The following is a 22,804-nucleotide window of genomic DNA, read 5'->3' as shown; positions in this document are numbered from 1 at the left end:
AGAGACAGAGTCCAAAGAAAGTTTGGGGCCTTAGGTGAAGGTCCACTGAGGTGCTTGTACTTAGTTCTTCTATGATACCATGTCTGTCTCAGTCACTGTACTCTTTACACTGTTTTGGAAATGTCTTTCTCCTGCATTCCACTAGAGGTGGGCCTTCTCAAGGGAGAAGACCATGTCCTGCTCTGTGAAGCCCAGCCGTGGTGCTTAGTGAGAATTTGTGGAATGGAGAAAGGGAAGGCACATCTGTTCACTGGCTGCTCTCATCCCTTGCTGTAGTCAGGGCTACACTTGGTACTGAAGGGATCCCCTAAGGGTGATGAGTCCACTCTTCTTAGGAAAGAAACTAGAACCAAGACCAAAGTTTACGTGGTATCATGTATTAGCAAGGCTGGGGGTCTGTGCTAAAATGTTAACTATGCTTGATTCTGAGGGGTGGGGACATAGATGATTGTTACTGTCTTCTCAGTGCTTTTCCGTATTTTATAGATACTCCTCAGAAAATTGAGGAGGGTTGCAGTTCCCCCCAGGAAAGGTGCTTGTTGATAATAGTAGTTGTTACTTATCAAGTACTTACTTTACTTGTAACCAGGCACTGGACTAAACCTCATAATACTCGCTTAGAGCAAGTGCTGTTATTTTCATTTGCTTGGTGAGGGAACAGAGGCCCTGAGATATTGAGAAAGTTGCTCAAAGTCACAGAGCTAGAAAATGGAGGAGCAAGGGTTTGAATCCAAGTCTGTCTGCTCCTGTATTTTCATGTATTTTCCATGTCCATGTATTTTCACTTCTTAATATTTTACCCAGCAGATTGGTAGTAGTAATAGGTGTCATTTTTAGCACAAAGATTACAAATAATATAACAAAACGTAGGATTACCACCTGACCTACCAATTCTATTCTAGGTATATATCCAAGAGAATTGAAAGCATTTGTCCATCCAGAAACCAGTGCATGAATATTCATAGCAGCATGATTCAAAATATCCAAAAAGTGTAAACAACCCAAATGTTCATCAACTGATGACTGGATAAGTAAACAGTGTTATACCCATACAATGGAGTATTATTCAGCCATAAAAAAGAATGGAATATTTGGAACTAGATAGAGATGGAGGTTGTACAACATTGTGAATGTAGTAAATGTTGCTGAATTGTTCACTTTAAAATGGTTAATTTTATGTTATGTGAATTTCCCCTCAATTTAAAAAAAAAGGAATGAAGCCCTGATATATACTACAATAGTATGTACCTTGAAAATATGCTGAGACAAAGAAGTCAGACACAAAAGGTCACATATTGTAGGATTCCATTTATATGAAATATCTGGAATTGGCAAATCCAAAGAGACAGAAAGTGGGTTAGTGGTTTCCAGGGTCAGCGAGGAGGGGGGATGGGGGGCAAGGGCTAATGGGTAAAGTATTTCTTTTTGGGGTGATGAAAATGTTCCAGAATTAGCTAGTGGTGATGGTTCCACAACTGTGTGAATATACTAAAACCACTGAGTTGTACACTTTAAACAGATGAATTTTATGGTATACGAATAATATGTCAGTAAAGCTGATATTTAAAAAATATATAAAAATAATTTAGCAAAAGAATAAATGCTTCCTCCTGGAGACCTTCCAGCCTACTGTTATGTAACGAAAATAGTGATATAGAGAATAATCCTGATAGTGGCTGCGTTTTGAGTGCTTACTATGTGCCAGGTACTGTTTTAAGCACATAACATTTTACATATAAAGTCAGCTGTGGATTAGGAAGCAGGGAGTCTGGCTCCAAAGCCCACACTCTTAGCCACTATGCAGTACCGCTTTACATGTTAAAGACAGATAAATCTGAGATGTGAGAGGCTGAGAGCAAGAACTCGGACGGCAGAGGGTCTGCCACTAACTAGTTGTGTAATCTCGGGTGATTTACTTAACAGCTCAGAGCCCCAGTTCCCTCATCTCTGAAATGAGGATGATAGTGAATTCTCCCTCGTTCCTGTGAAGGTTAGAAAAATTATTTTAAACTCTCAGAACGGTGTCTAGCATGTAGCTAGCACTTGTTGCATGTTGTTATTACTATTATATGGTTACTAAGTAGAGACTTTAAGAGCATTAATTCAAATTATAAACTCTTATTTAGTGAGCATTTCAGGTTGAATTAGCATCTCATTTGCTCACAGAATTATAGAGCTGTAAGGGACACTGAAAGATCGTCTGCTGTAGCAGGTGAATGTCTGATTCAAGGCCTGGCATTTCCTTTTATAAGCAGTGTGTGTGTGTGTGTATGTGTGTGTGTGTGCACACGCGCACGCACGCGCACGCACGCGCGTACATGTATGTATATGTGCACACCTCCTAAGAAGAACATGCTGACTCTGGAAGGAAGACAGCAATTTCTGAAAGCATCCAGAAGGGGCCAACTGTGCCTCCCAGCCCAGAGACCACTAAAAGCAGAGAAGCTCTGGATTGACGGGGTCTTCACAGGAGGTCTAGGCCACCCACCCTCCGCATTGGGTGGTTTACGTTAGCATGCCCTCTCTACACCCTGTGTCGGGGCTTGTCTAGCACTGAGTTGAGTACATCTGACACCTGTGGGAGCCCAGCTGTTCTAGAGGTGAGAACACAGGACTGGCAGTCTGGGGCTGCCTGTACCAGGACTTTGCTTTGAGACTCTTGAATCTCTTTTCCCGAGTTACTTTTCAGCCTTGGAAACTGAGATCCCTGGAAACTGTCTTACTGCCTTTGAAGTCCTTGCCACAGAGACATGGTATTGTAATGAGGTTTTTCTGGTACTTCCAGTTATAAACTGCCCTGTGGGTCATGTTACAGCAAGGCATCAGGGTGTACCTGGCCTGGGCCTGGCTTCAGAGATGCAGTTAAGATAAATGACAAAACAATGCCTACTGTTTTAGTACATAGTTCCTATAATTATATTTTATAGGCTTTTATTGTGTTGCTTAACTCCATGAGAAATTAATTCCCTGTTCATTTTAAGGCGATTAAAACAAATCAAAATATTTGTTTTGGCCTGTAGTCCTGCATAGTCATCCAGCTCAAGATGGTGTCCCAGTAGTTCAACCCTCATGGCACAGATGAGGAGCAGAGGCCGGTGATCCCGGGACTTGCCTAGGGTGATGCAGCTCCTGGTGGGAGAGGAAACCACTGCCCTAAGCCCTGGACCCCGATTTCTATGCCTTTACCATTTGAAACTCATTTTTATGGTCACTACCCTTATCAGATACCAAACATGCTGTCAGCAGCTCCATGAGACAGGATATTATGAGCAGAGTTTTGTAGTTGGATAGACCAGGGGTCGAAACTTGGCTTTACCATTTACTAGATGTGGGACCCTAAGTTCAAGCTTATCTATAAGGTTCTGTTAACACCTTCCTCGCCAGGGTGACTGTGGGGATTTTAAGTGGTGCATGTTAAACCCCAGGCACAGTGCTGTGTGCTGAGTAGGGCCTTGACAAACGAACCTTTACTATTATGGAAACTGTGCAGCCTTATGCGCCCAGATCAGGCTCCTAGCTGAGGAATCTCAAGTTTAGACAATCCTGAAAGAATGTGGGCATGGTAACCCCTCAGTGATCGCTGGATTTATCTATTTATCTTTTTGGCAGTGAGATAGGTAGCTCTCCACTTCCTCAGCCAAACCTCCAGCCCTTGAGGAAAGAAAATGGAGCTCCCTTTCAGAGGTGACGAAACCTTGGTGTGGAAGGAAACAAGGGACGGAGAGTCCGGGTTGCCATATTATGTTGCATCTGTAAGATGCACCTAAACAGAGCGATTCGGGGGCTGAACACATTTGAACTTTTAAGTGTCCAGGGTCCTCAGCTGCCCCTCACTGACTGGTGTCCCCTCCCAACCGTGATGTCCCACTGGTCCCTGATGGCTGCACAGCACCTTTGCTTCCTGCAGTCCACCCTGCCTCAGACTCTTAGAACATCCATCACCTGGGGCAGGATGCACTTGTCCCAGCTCAGGGGCTCCCTTGTAATCTCAGTTCTGGCCCCTGTGCAGACCTCCTGTTTCTTTTCCCACAAGTTTGGGAGGAGGATAGTACCCATTAAACAGGCCCGAACAGGCTAACGCACATGGAAGAGCTTCGAAGCAGTCAAGTATGACCTAAATGACTTTATTATCATTAGTTTAGTTAAAATATGTTGCCCTTCACAGAAAGGACCTTTCAGAATCAGAAGTGAGTCCATCTGTGGGAATTTCCCATGGGAAGGGAGATACATTTTGGGTCCAGTGGCTACTCAGCATTCTTTAAATCACAGCGTGTAGTCAGCCACTTTTTCCACCCATGCTTTAAAGTTGGCCTTGATGATTGGTCATGGAGCACTTAACGCCTACTCTTTTGTCCACGGCTTTGATTTTGGAGATGCAGATCTTATTGAGATGTTTATTAGGCATCGCTCCCACACCAGCTATTTTTCAAGTCTGTTTTTTATTTTTGTCATGCATTTCTCTGGAAAAAAAGTAACCAAAAACATTACTGATGATAGCTTTCCAAACTGACAAGGCATTATCTGACATTTTAATGGGGGCCAATTTGGACTGTGACCTCAGAACTCTGCTTCTCAGATAGTGTCGATCTGATCCCAGACACTTGAAAATTGACAGTCTAGTCCAGAGGTCCTGTAAGCAGCTTTTGACAGAGAACTGCATATTCTGGAACTGTGGTAAATCAAGACTCCGCTGTTGCTCTGAGATGTGCATGGTGGCACATGGAATGAACGTCACAGCATTTGGGAGAAGGAAAGGATCAGTATTTACCATTAAGGGCCTCCTACCCGAGAATGGACTCCTTGCCAAAGACCCATTTGCCAGCCAAGACCTTAGGTGTCCACATATCTACCTAATCAGAACAGGAATCCACAGAAAACACCAGTCTCTCCTCATGGTGGAGGATTACATTGTGTAGCTGCTTTGAATATTCTTACCAACTATGCATGGCCATGGATTGCAGCCCTAGATAAGTGGATTTCAGATATTTCAGAATGTACAGTACAGATGATAGTCAAACTGTGTTGAACTGGATTTGCCTTTTCTTTGACTCAGTGGGCTTGTCAGGTCCCTGAGGGCCTTGATCATCTTCATGAGCATTAGTGGTCAGAGTCCAGCCTGCAGTAGTATCAAGTGCCAAAGACTAGACCCATTTTTTCCTGGTCCTTTGACATACTCTGGAGAATTTGTTTCCTTTATATTAAGTCCCTGATACCGACTTGCACATTATTTGGCTGCTTCTCATACAAGCAGAACGCAGATTATGAAACAATTTATCTCTTTTTGTTGTTTTCTGGAGATTTTAATTTTGTACAAATGAGCACTTAAAGCACATTTAGGAAGCCCCAGTCAAGTGCTTGCTTTTGAGTAGTTCCAGAGCTGTTCTACCAAATGGTGAATTTGTTCAGTTTATCTTGTATTCTCCTTCAGAGAAAATTTTTAGAGGTTGAAACAGAGTTCACACTGGAGAGAGGATGCTTAATAATTTTTTTTTTTGTAACCATATAAACAACTTTGGCTCTAAAGGAAAGGGAGTGAATATTGAGCACTTAGGACTGGGGGGGACATTAAAACAGTTATTATATCTATTCTTCATGTTCAAAAAGTTTAGTAGAGACATGGAAGTTAAAAATAGAACTGAATCTAATTTCTAGAGCTGAAAACTACAATATCTAAGATGAAAAATACACTGGATGTGATTACTGGCAGATTAGACATTGAAGAAAAGATTAGTGAACTTGAAGACGTAACAATAGACACCATCTAGAATGAAACAGAGTGAAAACTTTTTTAAAAAGTGGAAAGAGCATAAGTGAGTTGTGGGATAACTTCAAGTGGCCTAATATGTGTGTAACTGGAGTCCCCTAAGGAAGGGGAAGGGTAAAAAAAAAATTCTGAAGAAATAATGGCTGAATGTTTTTCAAATGTTATGACAACTATAAATCCTCAGATCCAGGAAGCTCAGTGAGGCCCAAGCACAAGAAACATGAAGAAAACTAAACCAAAGCACTTCATAATCCAAATTGCTCATGACCAGTAATAAAGGGAAAATCTTTAAAATAGCCAAAAGAAAGACACATTACATGCAGACGAATAAACATAAGGCGACAACAGATTTGTTGTAAAAAAAAACCACGCAAGTGAGGAAACATAGAGGAACATCTTTAGTACTAGGAGGGCGGAAGTCACGGGCGGGGGAAGCAACCTGTCAGGTGAACGGAAATGAAAATATTCTCAAACAGGAAGGTGGAATAAAGCCTTTTTCAGACAGACAGTAACTGAAAGACCTCATCATCAGCTGAACTGCACTATAATAAATATTAAAGGAACCCCTTTAGGTAGAAGGAAATATGAATCTGCACAAAAGAACAAAGCACACTGGAAATCATAACTCTATTAGAGACTATATCAGTGTTTCCTCATTATTAAAATGTCTTTAAAACATAATCCACCATTTCAATAAAAAATAATCATCATGTAGCATTGGATTTATAATCTGTGTAAAGTATAATGTATATAATAAGAAGATATGGACTGGAAAGAGAGAAATGGAAGTATGTAATAGTAAAGGTGTTATGCTGTATGTGAATTAGTATAATATCGTTTGACGGTAGACTGTGATAAGTTAAACCTTAAAGCAACCACTGACAGCAATCCTCGGAGACTTCCATACCCTGTTTCAATAAATGATAGAACAAGTCGACAGATGATCAGTAAGGATACAGAAACGTTGCAACAACACGATCTACTAATTTTACCTAGTTGACGTTTATATGTCACTCCACTCAACAACAGAATACACATTCTTTTCAAGATTCTTACCAAGATTGACCATATTCCGGGCCAGAAACAAATTTCGATAAAATTAGAAGGGTTCAAATATGTTCTCTGACTTATGTCAGAGATTCCCAAGACCACCCTCAGGTCAGTGATTCACTAGAAAGACTCACAGAACTCAGAAAAGCTATCATACTCATGGTTACAGTTTATTACAACAAAAAGCTACAGATTAAAATTAGTAAAGCCAAAAGGCACATAAGGCAGAGTCCAGAAGAGATGACAAGATTTAAGTCGTCTTCTCACAGTGCAGTGTTATGGACAGCACTTAGTTCTCCCAGCAACGATGTGGGACAGCACTAATGGTGTACTGCCAGCCAGGGAAGCTCGCTCAGGCCATCATGTCCACGGTTTGTATTGGGGGTCAGTCAAGAAGGCATAGAGTGCCATGGAACTTAATTATTTGGTCTCTAGTCTCCCTAGAGGTCAAAGTGGTATAGTGTGGCCTAAGACCTACACTGTAAATCACATTCTAAGTATAACTAAATGGAGTGGCCTGAGGCCCCAGATGTACAAAGACACTCTTATCAGGTAGGATATTCCAAGAGCTTAGAGCTTTTCTCCCAGCTGATCAAAGGCCAGTCCTTTCTTTGGAATGTGCAGGGTTTGAGCCTGTTTAGTCTTTACTACATAGACCATAATGGAGTTAATTTAGAAGTCAAAAACAGAAAGATCTTTGGACAATCCCTGAGTGTTTGGAAACTAAATAACACATTTTTAAAGAAGAAATCAAAAGTTAAATTAGAAAGTATTGTGAACTGAATGAAAATAAAAACACAACACATGCAAAATTTGTATGATACTGCTAAAACAGTACTTGGTGAGAAATTTATCACACAAAGTGCATATATTAGAAAAGGAAAAAGGTCTCAGATGTATACTTTGGCTTCCACCCTAAGAAACTGGAAAAGGAAGAATAAATTAAGTCCAGTGTACGCAGAGGAAAGGAAATAATAAAGATCAGAACATAAATAAATGAAGTAGAAAACAGGAAAATAATAGAGAAAAATCAGTGAAACCAAAGTCAATGAAATCAAAAGATCTTAATGAGAATTTCAACAAAACTGATAAACTGTTAGACTGATCAGGATAAAAATAGAGGACACAAACTGCCGACATCAGGAATGAGAGACATGTCACCATTAGAGATTCTACAGATACTAAAAGGATCAGGGAGCATTATAAACAACACTATAACAATACATTTGACAACTCAGAAGAAATGGACAAACTACTTAAAAGATGTAAACTACCAAAGCTCACTTAAGAACAAAGAGATTATCTGAACAACCATATATCAAAGAAATGGAATTTATAGTTAAAAAGCTTCCACACAGAAAACTCCAGGTCCAGATGGCTTTACTGGTAAATTCTACCAAACATTTAAGAACAAAGTAGTAATTCTACAGGAACTCTTCCAGATAATTGAAGGGAGGAGAATACTTCTCAAGTCATTTTATGAGGTTAAGACTTACCCTAATACCAAAATCAGACAGAGACATTACAAGGAACCTATAGACAAATATTCCTCATGAACATAGATGAAAAAAATTCCAAGCAAAAATTTAATAAATCACATATAAAAATATAAAAAAAGGATAATACATCATGGTCAATAGGGTTTATCTCAGGAAAGGAAGTTTGGTTTAATATTTGAAAATCAGTCAATTTAATTCACCAGATTAAATAAAAGAGAACAAGCCATAGACACAGAAAAAGGATTCGAGGAAATCCAACATCGATTTTTGATATAAACTCTTAGGAAAATTGGTGTAGAAGGGATCTTCCTCAACCTAATAAAGGGCATCTATGAAAAACTGATAGTTAACATCAAACTTCATGTGAAAGACTAAATGCTTTCTCCCTTAGGTCAGTAATAAAATAAGGATGTCTGCTCTCACCACTTCTGTTCAGTGTTGTACTAGAGGTTCTTGACAGTGCAATAAGGCAATAAGGCAATAAATAGAAATAAAATCATCCAGACTGGAAAGGAGGAAGTAAAACTCTCTTTATTTGCAGACAACATGATTGTGTAGAACTAATAAGTGACTTTAGCAAGGGTACAGAATATAAGATCACTATTCAAAAATCTATTGTATTTCTATATGTTAGCAATGAACAAAAGGAGACGAAAATTAAAACAATACCACTTACAACAGCATAATAAATATGAAATACTTAAATCGAACAAAAGGTTTGCAAGGCATGCACACTGAAAGCTACAAACCATTGCTGAGAGATGTAGAGAAGACCTACATAAATGAAGAGACATACTCTGTGCATAGGTCAGAAAACTCAATACTGATTTTAATAGACATTTCACCAAAGAAGATGTATGGATAACAAATAAGCACATGAAAAGTCAGTATCATTAGTCATTATGGAAATGCAAATCAAGACCACAATGAGATACCACTTCACACCTATTTAGATGGCTATAACAAAACAGTCAGACAATAACAAGTATTGACAGGAATGTGGAGAAACTGAAATCCTCATAAATTGCTGGTGGGAATGTAAAATGGTATAGCCACTTTGGAAAACAAGTGTTTTTTAGACAGTTAAAAGTAAATTTGTTATCTGACCCAACAATACCACTTCTAGGTATTTACCCAAGAGAATTAAAAATATATGTTCACACAAGAAAATTATACATGAATGTTCATAGCAGCATTATTCATAGTAGCCAAAAAGGAAGCAACCCAAATGCCCATTACTGGCAAATGGACAGAAAATGCAGTATATCCATACAGCAGTAAAAAGAAATGGAGTATTGCTGTAACTTGGAGGAACATTGAAAACATTATGCTAAGTGAAAGAAGTTAGACACAAAAGACCAGATATTATATGATTCTATTTTTATGAAGTGTCCAGAAAAGGTAAATCTACAGAGACAGAAAGCAGATTAACAGTTGCCTGAGGCTGGGGCTGAGAATAGAGATTGATTTGGGCAGAAAGGATCATTTGGGGATGATGGAAATGTTCTTAAACTGGATTGTGTTGATGGTTGTACAACTCTATGAGTTTATTTTAAAAATGTTGAATTTTACTTAAAATGAATGAATTTTATGGCATGTAAATTATCTCTCAGTAGAGCTTTTTTTTTTTTTTTTTTTTTTCGGTATGTGGGCCTCTCACTGTTGTGGCCTCTCCCGTTGCGGAGCACAGGCTCCGGACGCGCAGGCTCAGCGGCCATGGCTCACTGGCCCAGCCGCTCCGCAGCATGTAGGATCTTCCCAGACCGGGGCATGAACCCGTGTCCCCTGCATCGGCAGGCGGACTCTCAACCACTGCGCCACCAGGGAAGCCCAGTAGAGCTATTTTTAAAAAATGATATACTGTATACTGGTAATCCAGACACATAATATTGGTGAAAGAATAGACCAAAAAAATCAATGGAACAGAATAGAGAGCCCAGAAATAGACCCACTCAACTATAATCAACGGATTTTTGACAAAGGAGCAAAGACAATTCAATGGGGAAAGGTAGTCTCTTCAACAAATAGTGCTGGAACAAACAAACATCCACATGCCACATATATATATATATATATAGAGAGAGAGAGAGAGAGAGAGAGAGACACAAACCTTATACCTTTCACAAATACCAACTCAAAATGGATTGTAGACCTAAATGTAAAATGCCAAACTATAAAACGTCTGGAAGATAACATAGGAGAAGATCTAGGTGACCTTGGATTTAGCAGTGGCATTTTAGAGACCACACCAAAAGCACAATCCTTGAAAGAAAAAATTGATAGGTTGGACTTTATTAAAACCAACAACTTTTGTTCTGTGAAAGACACTGTTAAGAGAATGAAAAGTCACAGACTCCGAGAAAATATTTACAAAATAGATACCTGATAAAGGACATGTATCCAAAATATACAAAGAACTCAAAAGTCAACAGTAAGAAAACAAACAACTGAATCGAAAAAAGGGCAAAAGATCTGACCAGACATTTCACCAAAGAAGGTATACAGATGGCAAATAAGCATAAGAAAAGATCAGTATCATATGCCATTAGGGAATTGCAAATTAAAACAACAATGAGACACCACTATACATATTAGAATGACTAAAATTCAGAAAACTGATAACACCAAATGTTGGCAAGGATGCTGAGTAGTAGGAACTCTCATTCATTGCTGGCGGGAATGCAAAATAGTACAGCCACTTTGGAAGGCAGTTTAGTAGTTCCTTATAAAGCTAAAAATAAGATCTTATAGAAAAACCCAAACAAACTTTTTGGCCAACCCAATAATATTTATTCTTACAAAGCTATTTGTAAATAAAATATATTTATTTAGCTATTTCTTACAAACACCTTCTCACCATACAATCCACCAGTTCCCCTTCTTGGTATTCACCCAACTGAGTTGAAGTCTATGTCCACACAAAAACCTGCACGTGAATGTTTAGGGTAGCTTTATTCATAATTGCCAAAACTTGTAAGCAACCGTGGTGCCTTTAAATAATGAATAAATGGAATGTTATTTAACGACAAAAGGAAGTTAGCTAGCTGTCTACAAAAAGACATGAAGGGACCTTAAAAGCGTATTTCTATGTGAACGAAGCCAATCTGAAAAGGCTACATACTGGATGATTGCAATTATATGATATTCTGGACAAAGCAAAACTGTAGAGACAGTAAAAAGATTAGCGGTTGCCAGGGGTTCAGGAGGAGGGCTAGAGGGATAGAGCACAATTTTAGGGAAGTGAGTCAATTCTGTACGATGCTGTGATGGTGGATACATGACACTATGCATTTGTTAAAACTCATAGAACTTCACAACACAAAGAGTGAATGTAATGTAATGTAATGTAATGTAATGTAATGTAATGTAAACGATGGACTTTAGTTAATAAAAAATAGTCAATAAAAACAAAAGAAATCATGATGAAACATTAAAAAGGCGCAACCTCAATAAAGCTGTTAAACAATAATAAAATCTTTGGCCGATCCGCACCTTCTGTGACAACGTGGTCACCTCTGAGCTCCCCAGCACTGTCCTCAGCTGTGGGCTCCCTGTGGATGGAAGTGGTTTCTCCTTCCCATGCAGTACGACCACCTCCTGTCACCTTCTACAGCCTGGAGGGACTGTCACAGTTTGATAAAAGCACCTTAGAGGAGGCCGTTTTCAGAGTGATGAACGGGAGGCTCTGGGTCACTTGCTGGCATTTGGTGTGCCTGGTCCCCTCTGCGGTGGTGTCTGCTCTGAAAGCCAGCAGCTCACTTGACAGGTGTTGCCTGGGAGGCCCCAGACCTGGGTTCTCATTCCTGCTGTGCTGTTAACTGCCTGTCAGGTGTTGGGCAAGTCGCTTACTTTACCATGATGGTTCTCAGCTTCTTCGTCTATAAAATGAGTGGGTTTCCCGGGGACCTCTCTGGCCCCTTTCAGTTGCAGAGCCGGACTGTGTCCGCATTGAAGCTTCTCGTGCCCTCGTGCGTGGAGTGAACGTGTGCAGTGTGTGTTTCCCGGTACCCCAGGGCACTTGACACAGCAGAAACCCTCCCTGTGGGGCTCCCTCTCTGCCTCCAATTACAGGCGGGGACCTGGAGCCCGATGTGCCCCAGGCTGGTTGCCCAGAGGAGGGGCTGAGGTTGGTGCTGGGTTTACGACGCAACAGCCGCTCCTCTCAGCATTGTTACTTCTCAGTCTTTCATGCTTTCATATCCCGTCCCAGCCCTGAACTCTCTCTTGGCAAAGAGTAACCCCTCCATCTCCCAAGAAGTGCCCACACAGCAGTGTTCTGGGTGTTTTCTTGGCCTGGAACTGAGAGGTGGCTTGGGGTGTTGTCATTACTACAGAACTCTAGGGCTGAGAGTTGGACGATTTTCCTGGTAACCGAGGCTCCTGAGAGCATTTAGAAATGTTTTGTGTTCAATCGGTTAAGTGTACATCTTGGGATAGAAGATATTCTGTACCTAGTATTGTGCTGTGAGCCTACCTGTACTTACTTTACAAAATTCTTTAAGGACCTTGTGACATATTTGAATGAGAAGCTCTGTTAGATCTGAATGGAATCATGGTGAAGTACCTGATCAAATTCTCAACCTGGATATCAAAGTCAAATGGTGCTTTCTGTATATTTAGGAGCCTCCTTCATCTGTAACTTGTGGATATTCTTTTTGGTACTCCATTTTGATGTTCCATTTTGTCCTTAAAGAGAGAGGGCAGAGTATCTGCTTCTCTAATATTATCTGGCCCTCTAGAGCAATATTAAAAAATTAAGCCCCATGAAAAACAACTTACCCAGTTTTTGTATGTTGATTTTTTTTTAGGACTTTGTTTAGAGAAGTTGCCTATTTCTTCTTCTACCAGTAATCTCCTTGTGGATCGGGAACAGGATGTCATCACCTGTTATGAGAAGGCAGGGGACATTGCACTCCTGTACCTCCAAGAGATAGAAAGGGTAAGTGAGGACCATGTGTTCGTTCAGTTGATAATTTTTTAAAATTTCAAATCAGATCTCACAGAACTGTGGTCAGCCTCTGGAAGCCTTCAACTTGTCTGTCTCTGGGTGCAAAGCTTTGCTTCTGTTCTTTAATGCTATGGAGAATATGGTGGTAAATGTGGCACCTTGTGAAAATAGATGGGTCGATGTTTGGGAAGCATTTTAACATCCTCTGAGCAGAAATGACACTATGCATCTATTTATACCCTCAGTGCCCTGAAGCTGGCTAATCATTCCTGTTCTCATAGGCAAAACAGGTTAGCTTCCTTTGTACTTGCGTGGATCATGTACCAACATAGGGTACATCTGGAGTTTGGGAGGCTTTACCTCAATGGTCATGCCAAAGGGCTGCTGGGGACTCTCAACCAACCTGCTTGGAGCAGGCTGTGTATCCTTGAGACCATCTGGGATGGTTTTCTCCCAGCAGTCAGTCGTTTGCCTCTGCTGTGGGGAATGAAACCAGAAGCTGATCAGAGGGCCATCAGAGGAGAGAACGAGTGAGCAAGGGACCCTGAGCTCACACCCTCAGGCAGAGGAAGTTGAAGGCTGGATGAGGCTGGGGAGGTGTGGGCAACTTGTCTGTTTACTTCTCAGCGTTAATTTTCCCATCTGTAAAAGGAGCATAATAATGGTTCTTACTTCATGGAGTTCTTGTGGGGATTGTAAAGGGTCGTTTAAATAAAGGCATTTAGCCCAGATTCAGAAATGTATTGGATTCTTGGTAACTGACACTTATTTTTACTAAAAACAATAGCTCCTAGTCAAGTCTGCCCCTCGCAGAGCTTCCTGGTGTTCTAACCAAGGCTCGATCCTGATATTTCCCCTTTCAGACCCAGAGGTGGTGCATCCTGTGAGATTGTTTGAAATCATCTTGTTTCCCATCAACTTATGGGTTCTCTGTTTCCTTAAGGATTAGAATAGAGAGGGACTACCAAAGTCTTGATGGTTTTTGTTCTTTTATAAGTGTACAGACTGGAAGTAGTTTCTTTCATAGAAATCTTTTTTTTTTTTTTTTTTTTTTTTGCGGTATACGGGCCTCTCACTGTTGTGGCCTCTCCCGTTGCGGAGCACAGGCTCCGGACGCGCAGGCTCAGCGGCCATGGCTCACGGGCCCAGCCGCTCCGCGGCACGTGGGATCCTCCCGGACCGGGGCACGAACCCGCGTCCCCTGCATCGGCAGGCGGACTCCCAACCACTGCGCCACCAGGGAAGCCCCATAGAAATCTTTTTGTAGTGTGTTGATGTGGGTGGCAAGGATCAGAATGACCTTTCAAGAGCAGGGAGAGTAGGGTGAGAGCCACAGAGAAGAGGGGGAGAGGATGATGGGAGTGGTGTCTGGCCTGGCCCATACCAGAATGGATGATACATCATGGTTCGCGATATCCGGAAATTCAGGAATATATTTGGCTGTCTTGCCAAAATGTTGTTCTATAAGAAGTCTGCTATGAGAAAGGAATTATTTGTTATTCAGAATTTATGGTACAATCCTTAGAGAAATGATCATGCAGCTTGATTTTTAAATCTACATGATTTTCGTTGTCTACCTCCCTGATGGCCAGTGCTGGGCCGCTGAGAAGTCTGCTTATGCCAGCTAAGCTGTTCTTGTGGACCCCACAGTCCTTGCCACTTAGAGGACCTTATTTTGCATTTTACTCCCTGTTATCATGCTGGGGCCACCTTCTCCTGGCTGGGAGAAAGGAGGTTCATCCGTTATGTGTGTCTTTAATGATGTGGCAATTGGCAGATCTGGATGTACTTCCTGTTGTGTTCCTTTGTAACCACCTCTTCACCACTGGGTTCTTTAGCCAGACCAGAAAGGAGACTCTCATAATCAAAGGATTTAAAATAAATATTTTTCGTGGTTTTGAGGAAACAGTGATCATAGGATGTTAGATTTTGAGAAGAAAATGGAGGCCCAGAAAGGGAGACCCCCAAGGACACACAGGAAGTTAGGGCCAAAGCTAAGATTAGAACTCAGCTCTTCTGACACCTAGTTCAGCATCACTTACTTCATTATCCCAGGCCGCTGCCAATACATGTGGAACCCCGTAGTTTCTTACACCCTTATATATAGAAAGTGCTCAATAAGTGTTTGACCAAGCAAGCCATAGCTCTTAGTAGTGTGGGGAAGCAGCCTCACTCAGCGTATGGTTCAATTTCAGGGTATATATTAGATGACTTTCACATTTCTGGCTCTGATTTTCCAGTCTGAGTTTTCCTTCATGGGAAACCACTTTGGGTCTCCCCAGATCCAGGAAGTTGGGATATTAGCAATGAGAGAGATTGAATGAATGAAACATCTGTTTTGACTGTAGTAGATGCTCAATAAATTATCTGTGACTAATTAGAAGTCTAGGGGAAAAATGACCTTCCTTAAGTGACCACTGGGCTTGGTGGAAGTTCAGGGGGTTTTATGAGGCAAGACAATGGTGCCATGCAGAGGAAGATACCTGTTTGGCCTTTTTTTTCTTCTTTTAACTTAAATGACTTTTAAGAATTATACTAAATTGAAAACAAATGTTAGGAAAATAAAATCTGAAGGAAGCAAAAGACTGGGGCAAGCTTAGGTAAATAGTGCTTTGCTTTTCTGGGTAGGTAGCCCTTTAAGTAGAAAACCCCACACACTCTGTTCCTGTGTTTGTTCTGCTGGGCAAAGGCAGTCTTTCAGGGTTTTCCCCTCATTTCCCAGCCATTCTAAAGCGAAGAAACTTCTGTTTGCCGGGACCTTTTGGCATTTTATTTATGTGTTGCCTCTTAATGTCACTCACTAGCAAGGATAAAATTTGAGGAGAACTTTGGAGCACAGTTTGGAGTATTGTGGAAAATGTGTTTTCATAATCTGGAACCATCAATTTGTTTCTGATGCAGCCTTATTCCTCTTCTAGTTTCTCTAAGAGTGGGTATGTTTAGCCACGTTCGTGTTGTTTGTTTCCTGAAGGGCAAGGGCTCTTCAGAAAGGGGGCTGACCTTGGCTTCCCCTCCAGGCGGCTAAGTTAAGTTGGGACAGGCAGCAGGGCCCAGGGGTTAAGTGACGCGGGCGTTGGGATCCTGGCCTTGCCACCGCTTAGCTGTGGAACATCAGGCAAGTTACTCAACCTCTCTGTGCTGCCTCCGAACCTCAGCTGTAAAATAGCAATAAACATTGCTGTAAGGCTGTTGTGAGCATACATTGGGTTCACTCATGTTCTTCCCAGGACATGTTTAGCACACATTAAATGTTCATTTTATTGTCATTATCTGCTCCTGTGTCACCTGGCAGTGGAATCTTTCCTAACCTTCGAAGATTTCAGATATTTAGATGAAAATATGGAGTATTTTAAACATGCTGTTTTATTAAAAGTGTTAAATAATTTTAAAGAGATATTTATGGAGTAATTTTTTCAGGAGAAGTTGGTTTTCCATTCCTTGCCTGGAAGCTAATGGAACAACATCTTGCCTAGAGGCCCCATATCACATCTGGGTTCTGAATCTCTGTTCACCCCGGCTGTTTGACCTTGGTCCAATCGTTTATATCTGTGTGCTGCAGCTTTCCATTTTCATGGCGGGGTTCATACTGCCTGACTTGTCTGGGGAAGAAAACCAGTGAGCCACCAGTGTTCTCCACCCAGTATGATAGGAGCTCTCCATGTACTGTTCTCCCTCCTTGTTCCAGACGGGGAGGCGGGGCCACAGGAAATTTGAACACCTGAAAGCCGTGTGCATTGAATATTGGTTTAGTGTTGTCCTTGTTACATTAGGGTCACAGAGACATCTGCTAATTATTTTCTCTGATAGTTTGTTCTCCGAAGGGGAATGAAAAATACCTCCAAAATTATGCACATAGAATAATTTAATCAAGTAAACCAAATTAGAATAGATGGACATGACATAAGTTGACCTTGATTAGTTTATCTTTGGATGGTGGCATTACACCAACAGTAAATAAAGTTATCTCCCCCACAAGGAGCTTCTAAAGGTGCAATGATAGGAATAAAGATGACTTCACCCTCGAATATCATAATATGAGCCCTGCTTTTGGCAAATGAAATCATCCTGTCTCTGCCCGTTGCATGCATCAGCCAACCAGCCGGGTATGGCTTTCTTGAGCAGAAGCCGTGCCAGGGTGGAACTTTACCTTCTGCTGACAGTTCATTCCTTTACACCCTGTTTTAGAAAAGAAGTTAATGCTACATTATGGGACACCCATAGATTTTTTTATGGGCTGTTTTAGCGTTAAGGTTTTAAGAAACAGCTGGTGCCCAGATGTTGCAGAGCCCAGCCTAGGCTTCATCTGCTCATCAGGAGCTGTTCACTGGTCCTGGTGGTCAGTCCTTGAGCGGATTCTGTCCTCCCCACAGGAAGAACTCGCAGTGACACAGCCAAGACGTTGGATTCACAACTGGATTAGATTAAGGTTACTGTGTGTCTTGAACTCAAACAAGATGTCCTAGGAAAACTACTCAGTGCTACTGACACGGAAGGCAGGGTGTGACTCTGGAGGTCCATGTGGCTGTGCTTTTGGGTCTAAAGCATGAGACCATGAAGAAAAGATGGATTCTCCCTTCTCTTCTTCCCAATCCCTGCCTTTTCACTTAAGCTGAAGCAGCAGGTTATAGGTCATGGCTTAATGTAGTACATCTGAATAAACGACTTCCTTAAAGAAATGTCAAGAAACTGACTGGCCAGTATGTTGCTCTGACTTTGAGGCTGCCATCTGACTGGCTGGGAAAGGAGGCTACCGCACACTTAAAGCTGAGTTAGAAAAGCCTGGAAACCAGAAAAGAACAGTAGCTTATTTTAATTTTTGTATGTTCTTGGTCAGTCTTTGCCCTCATAATTGTATAGCTTTAAAGGGATCTATATCTGTCTTTTTTCGCTCAACATTACATCAAAACTTCAAAGTGTTGTCATGGTTATGTAATATTTTATCAAGTGGATGGCCTCTATGATATAATTCGCTTATAGTTGGGTATAGCCTGTTTTTATAGTGCTCTGGTGCCAGCTTCCTTCAGGTAGCTTTTCCCTTGTTTTGCTTTGTTTCCTAAGGGCAAATTCCCAGAAGTCGGGACATTTTTAACATTCTCGTTACTATATATTGTATCCAATTGCTTTCTACAAGTCATACTAACATCTTCTACCTTTGGATGTACAGGAGAGTAGTGGTTGCTTTGCAATCTTGATGGGGTTGCATTTGTTTCTAAGTTACTTTGCTGATTTGCTAGGTGAAAAGAGTACTTTGCCATTTTGGCCTGCATTTCTTTGACTATCAGTCAGGTTGAAATTTTTTCCATCTATTTGCTTACTAGCTATATTTCTTTTCTTTTTTTTAAATCACAGCATTATTGAGATATAATTCACATACCATAGAATTTACCCATTTAAAGTATTCAACTCAGTGGTTTTTAATATAGTCACAGAGTTGTGCAACCATCACCAATATTTAATTTCAAAACATTTTCATCACCCCCAAAAGAAACGCTGTATGCATTAGCAGTCACTCCCCATTTACCTTCAATTTCTCCAGTCTCTATAGATGTGTATATTCTAGACATTTCCTATAAATCAAACCATACAACATGTGGTCTTTTATGACTGGCTTCTTTGGCTTAGCGTAATGTTCTCATGTTGCAGCAGGTATTGGTCCTTCGTTTCTTTTTATTGCCAAATAATATGCCAGTGTATGGAGATCCTACATTATGTTTATCCATTCATCATTTTATCATTTATTATTTGGGTTGTTTCTACTTTGGGCTATTATAATAATGCTGCTATAACTTTTTGTATCTAAGATTTCGTGTGGACAAATGTTTTCATTTTTCTTGAGTATATTCCTGGGAGTGGAATTGCTGGGTCATATGATAACTTTACGTTTGACCTTGTTATATTTCTTTTTTGTTTGTTTATACTTTCTCTCTGGTTTTAGCATGTAGTATTATTCTTATAATTTGAATCAAGCTTTTATACCATAAATATGTTAACCCATTATTATGTTTGCTCTGAATGATTTCCCACCCAGTACTTTTCCATTTCTAAATTGTTCATAAATTTTAAATCTATTATATATATTAGTTGAATCTGATTATCTTTTTATTACATTTATTTCATTGTTTTAAAGCTGAAATACTGGGATAAATCTTTAGGATTTAAAAAGTTTTCAACCATTTTCCATTTTTTTAAAAAAACTTTTAATTTTCAAATCTTGTTGGAGAGATTTATTTTGGTGTAAGATATTAGATATGACTCTAATGTTTTCCTCAGACTTCAGTACCACTTTAAGATGATCTTATCTTTCTTTTTTCATATTTTCTGTTATGTATTTTAAGTCATTTAATAAAATTTTAGACACAACAGTAATTTCTGAACTTTCCTATTTTGTTCTGCTAATCTTATATTGCACCAGTGTAACACTGGTTAATAAGTGCTTCTTTATGATATGTTTTAACATCTGAAGGGATTAGTAACTCCTTATTTTTCAGAATACCCTTTGTCCTTTTCTGTTGGTATTTCTAGATGCATTTTAGAATAATTGGGATTTGGTCAAATTTTTATTAATGCTATACATTGGTTTGGAGAATTATATTTAGTCTTTACTCATCTGTGACCATGATACCTCTTTCCATTTTGCAAGATTTTTGTTTTACAGACTTCAGTAGATGGATTGTATTCCCAGACCTTTTCTATTTGTATTGCTTCACGTATAGGATCATTTGTTTCATTGTATTTTCACATATAACAATGCTTTGGTTTTTAAAATTCAATTACAAAAATATTTAATGAGTGCCTTCTTTGTTCTGCACACTGTGCTTGACACCAGGGGCACTAGAAGAAATAAGCCACAGAGCATGTCCTCAGGAAACTTACTGTTTTCTGAGGACACAGGTCCATAAACAGCACGTGGGCTGCTTTGGTGGGGAACGCTCAGAGAATTCTGCAAGCCCAGAGAAGGGTCTTGGACCCGTGCGGAAGTTCAGGGATGGCTCCTGGGAGAGATGACACCTGAGCTGAACCTTGAAGGCCGACAAGGATAGCAACACAGGATTATCAGCCACAATACTGAACTCCTCCATAAATATAGAGTGATTCTTTTCATTTTTCTAAGGATATGAACATATGGCAGAGGAATGATTTTTGTCGTTATTCTTTCTTCCTTTCTAGTATTTTCCACTTTATCTCTCTTTCATGCCCTATCTCCAGACTTTTCTAAAACAGTGTTATTATAAAGGTGGTGGAAAGTATCCTTATTTTGTTCCTACTTGAAGGTGATACTTTAATATATCTCCAGTAAGGATTATAATGTTTACATGCTCATTAAGTTTCTCATTTGCAGTTCATAACAATTATGTAGGTATATATTATTATCCCCATTAATCAGATGAACACAATGAAGATCTGAGAGATCAAAGGAGTTGTCCTAAGTCCACAAGTGGTGAGGCATGTCAGAACCAGACCTTGAACCTGGGCCTTTTGACCTAAAATCTTTGGCCCCTGCCCACTTCCTGTCATGCTTCCCCAGGTGTTGGGTGTGTGCTTTTGCCAAAGCAGGCTCTACTTGTTACGGATACTTGTTGGCAGTCCTCTCACAGGGAAGTGTTTATCCACAGAAAAAGTGGTGGCTTCGACACTGCCAAACAATGGTCCTGCCCAGGCCCATGTGTTAGAGGCTCTTTGTGAGGAAGGGATTAAATCCAAGATACTTAGACTTCAGGGCAAACTCTGAGCTGAGCTATTCCCTCTCTCATCCACCTTGCATTTTTCCCATCCTGCCTCATCCTGGCAGCCCTGACCTTGTCTTTTGGGCTTTGTTCTGCAAGCAAATGCAGACTAATAGGACAAAGGGAGAGGAGTCGTACTGCAGAGTCAGGTAGAACTGAGTTTCAACACCAGCCTTAACACTCGTTAGCCATGTGATTTGGGCAACTTGCTCAGTGGAGCAAAGTCTCAGTTTCCCCTTCAGTAAAGAGAGGGTAATAGTGTGCGTCTCAGTGGGTTTTTGTGGGAGAATAAATGAGATAGTCTATGTACCTTCACAGTGCCTAATGCAGAATAGGTTATTTTCTTATTGCTTTTTTCCCTGCATTTCTTATTGGCCCTGCAAATTCATTCATTCATTCATTTACTATGTGTTTTATTCATTTACTACATTTACTATGTACATTGAATGCTTACCCTGTCCCAGACACTGCAGTAGACACTGGATATATTAGTAAATGGAATAGACATGGCCCCTGACTTTGCAGAAGGTGCAGCACCATGGAGGGAGACAGCCAATAATCAAGTAAAAAATACATTAATAGGGCTTCCCTGGTGGCGCACTGGTTGGGAGTCCGCCTGCCGATGCAGGGGACGCGGGTTCGTGCCCCGGTCCGGGCGGATCCCACATGCCGCGGAGCAGCTAGGCCCATGGGCCATGGCCGCTGAGCCTGCGCATCTGGAGCCTGTGCTCCGCAACGGGAGAGGCCACAGCAGTGAGAGCCTGCGTACCGCAAAAAAAAAAAAAAAAAAAAAAAAAAAAAAAACATTAATAAATGCAATGAAGGAATAGAATAGGATGCTGTGGGAGGGAATAATAGAGGTAGGCCTGCTTTATGTTAGTGCTCAGGGAAGGCCCTTCTGAGAAATGACAATCAAGCTGATACACGAGAGGTGAGAAAAAGCATAAGAGTAACATGATCCAGACTGTGTTTTAAAAAATTATTCAGGCTGCTTGTGGAGGGTGTAAAGGAAGTTAAGGAGCAGGAGAGGACGTGGAGACTCTATTTAGGAGGCTGCTGTAGAAATCTAACAGGAAGTGATGGTAGCTTTAATGAAAGTTATGGTTGTGGAAATGGATATATACAGACATTTGAGAAATAATTAGGAGGAAAATAGTAATAGATTAGATGTGAAAGAGTGTCAAGGTCTCAAGGCTCACTCCCCAGTGTCTGATTTGGACAGCTGGCTGGATGACGTTACAGTCGCCCCTCGGTATCTGTGGGGGATTAGTTCCAGGACCCTCTGTGAATACCAGAATCTGCAGATGCTCAAGTCCCTTATATAATATGGCATAGTACAGTCGGCCCTCCGTATCTGCAGATGTGGAACCCGTGGATACAGGACCAGCTGTATTTATAAGATGGAGTGATAAGTAGAGGCTTCAGTTTTGGGCTGAATCTGGACTCCTAGGAGTGTAATCATTCTCAAAGTTTCTCTGGGGTAGGAGTTATATGGCTTTTGTCCCAGGAAGGCATTCCAGGAGCTAGGAGGGAGATGCCCAGAAAGGGGCTCTTGAAGATGAGCCCCATCCCTGAGGTTCTGGTGTACAGACCCTTCTTAAGACTGAGGCTGGACCAGGAGAACCAAGAATTTCTCCCTTCCACCACCAGCCACATAACAAACACAGCACCAAGTACTATGAAACAGCAGACTACTACTGGGAAAGGGGCGTGAATGTGGAGAGAGAACTCCTCTGTAGTGCAAGCATACAGAGACTGCTAAAAACTGAGGGTGGAATAGAAACACTGAGGAAAACCTTCTGGCATCCCAAGTCCCACA

General features: G+C 40.8%; 1 protein-coding gene across 5 annotated transcripts in view; it reads left to right on the top strand.

Moving 5' to 3' along the window:
* Positions 1 to 22,804, top strand: part of TTC7B (tetratricopeptide repeat domain 7B) — a 242,417-nt gene that overhangs the window by 44,980 nt on the left and 174,633 nt on the right. For all 5 annotated transcript variants that reach the window (XM_081230322.1, XM_081230320.1, XM_081230318.1 and 2 more), the window contains exon 4: positions 13,122 to 13,252. In XM_081230322.1, the coding sequence (XP_081086448.1) occupies positions 13,122 to 13,252 (131 nt within the window). The remainder of the gene's footprint in view (positions 1 to 13,121; positions 13,253 to 22,804) is intronic.

Source organism: Mesoplodon bidens (assembly GCF_964165515.1).
Source record: "Mesoplodon bidens genome assembly, chromosome: 3".
Taxonomy (NCBI): Eukaryota; Metazoa; Chordata; class Mammalia; order Artiodactyla; family Ziphiidae; genus Mesoplodon; species Mesoplodon bidens.
The sequence above is the reverse complement of the archived record's forward strand: the minus strand, read 5'-3'. Positions and strand labels throughout refer to the sequence as shown.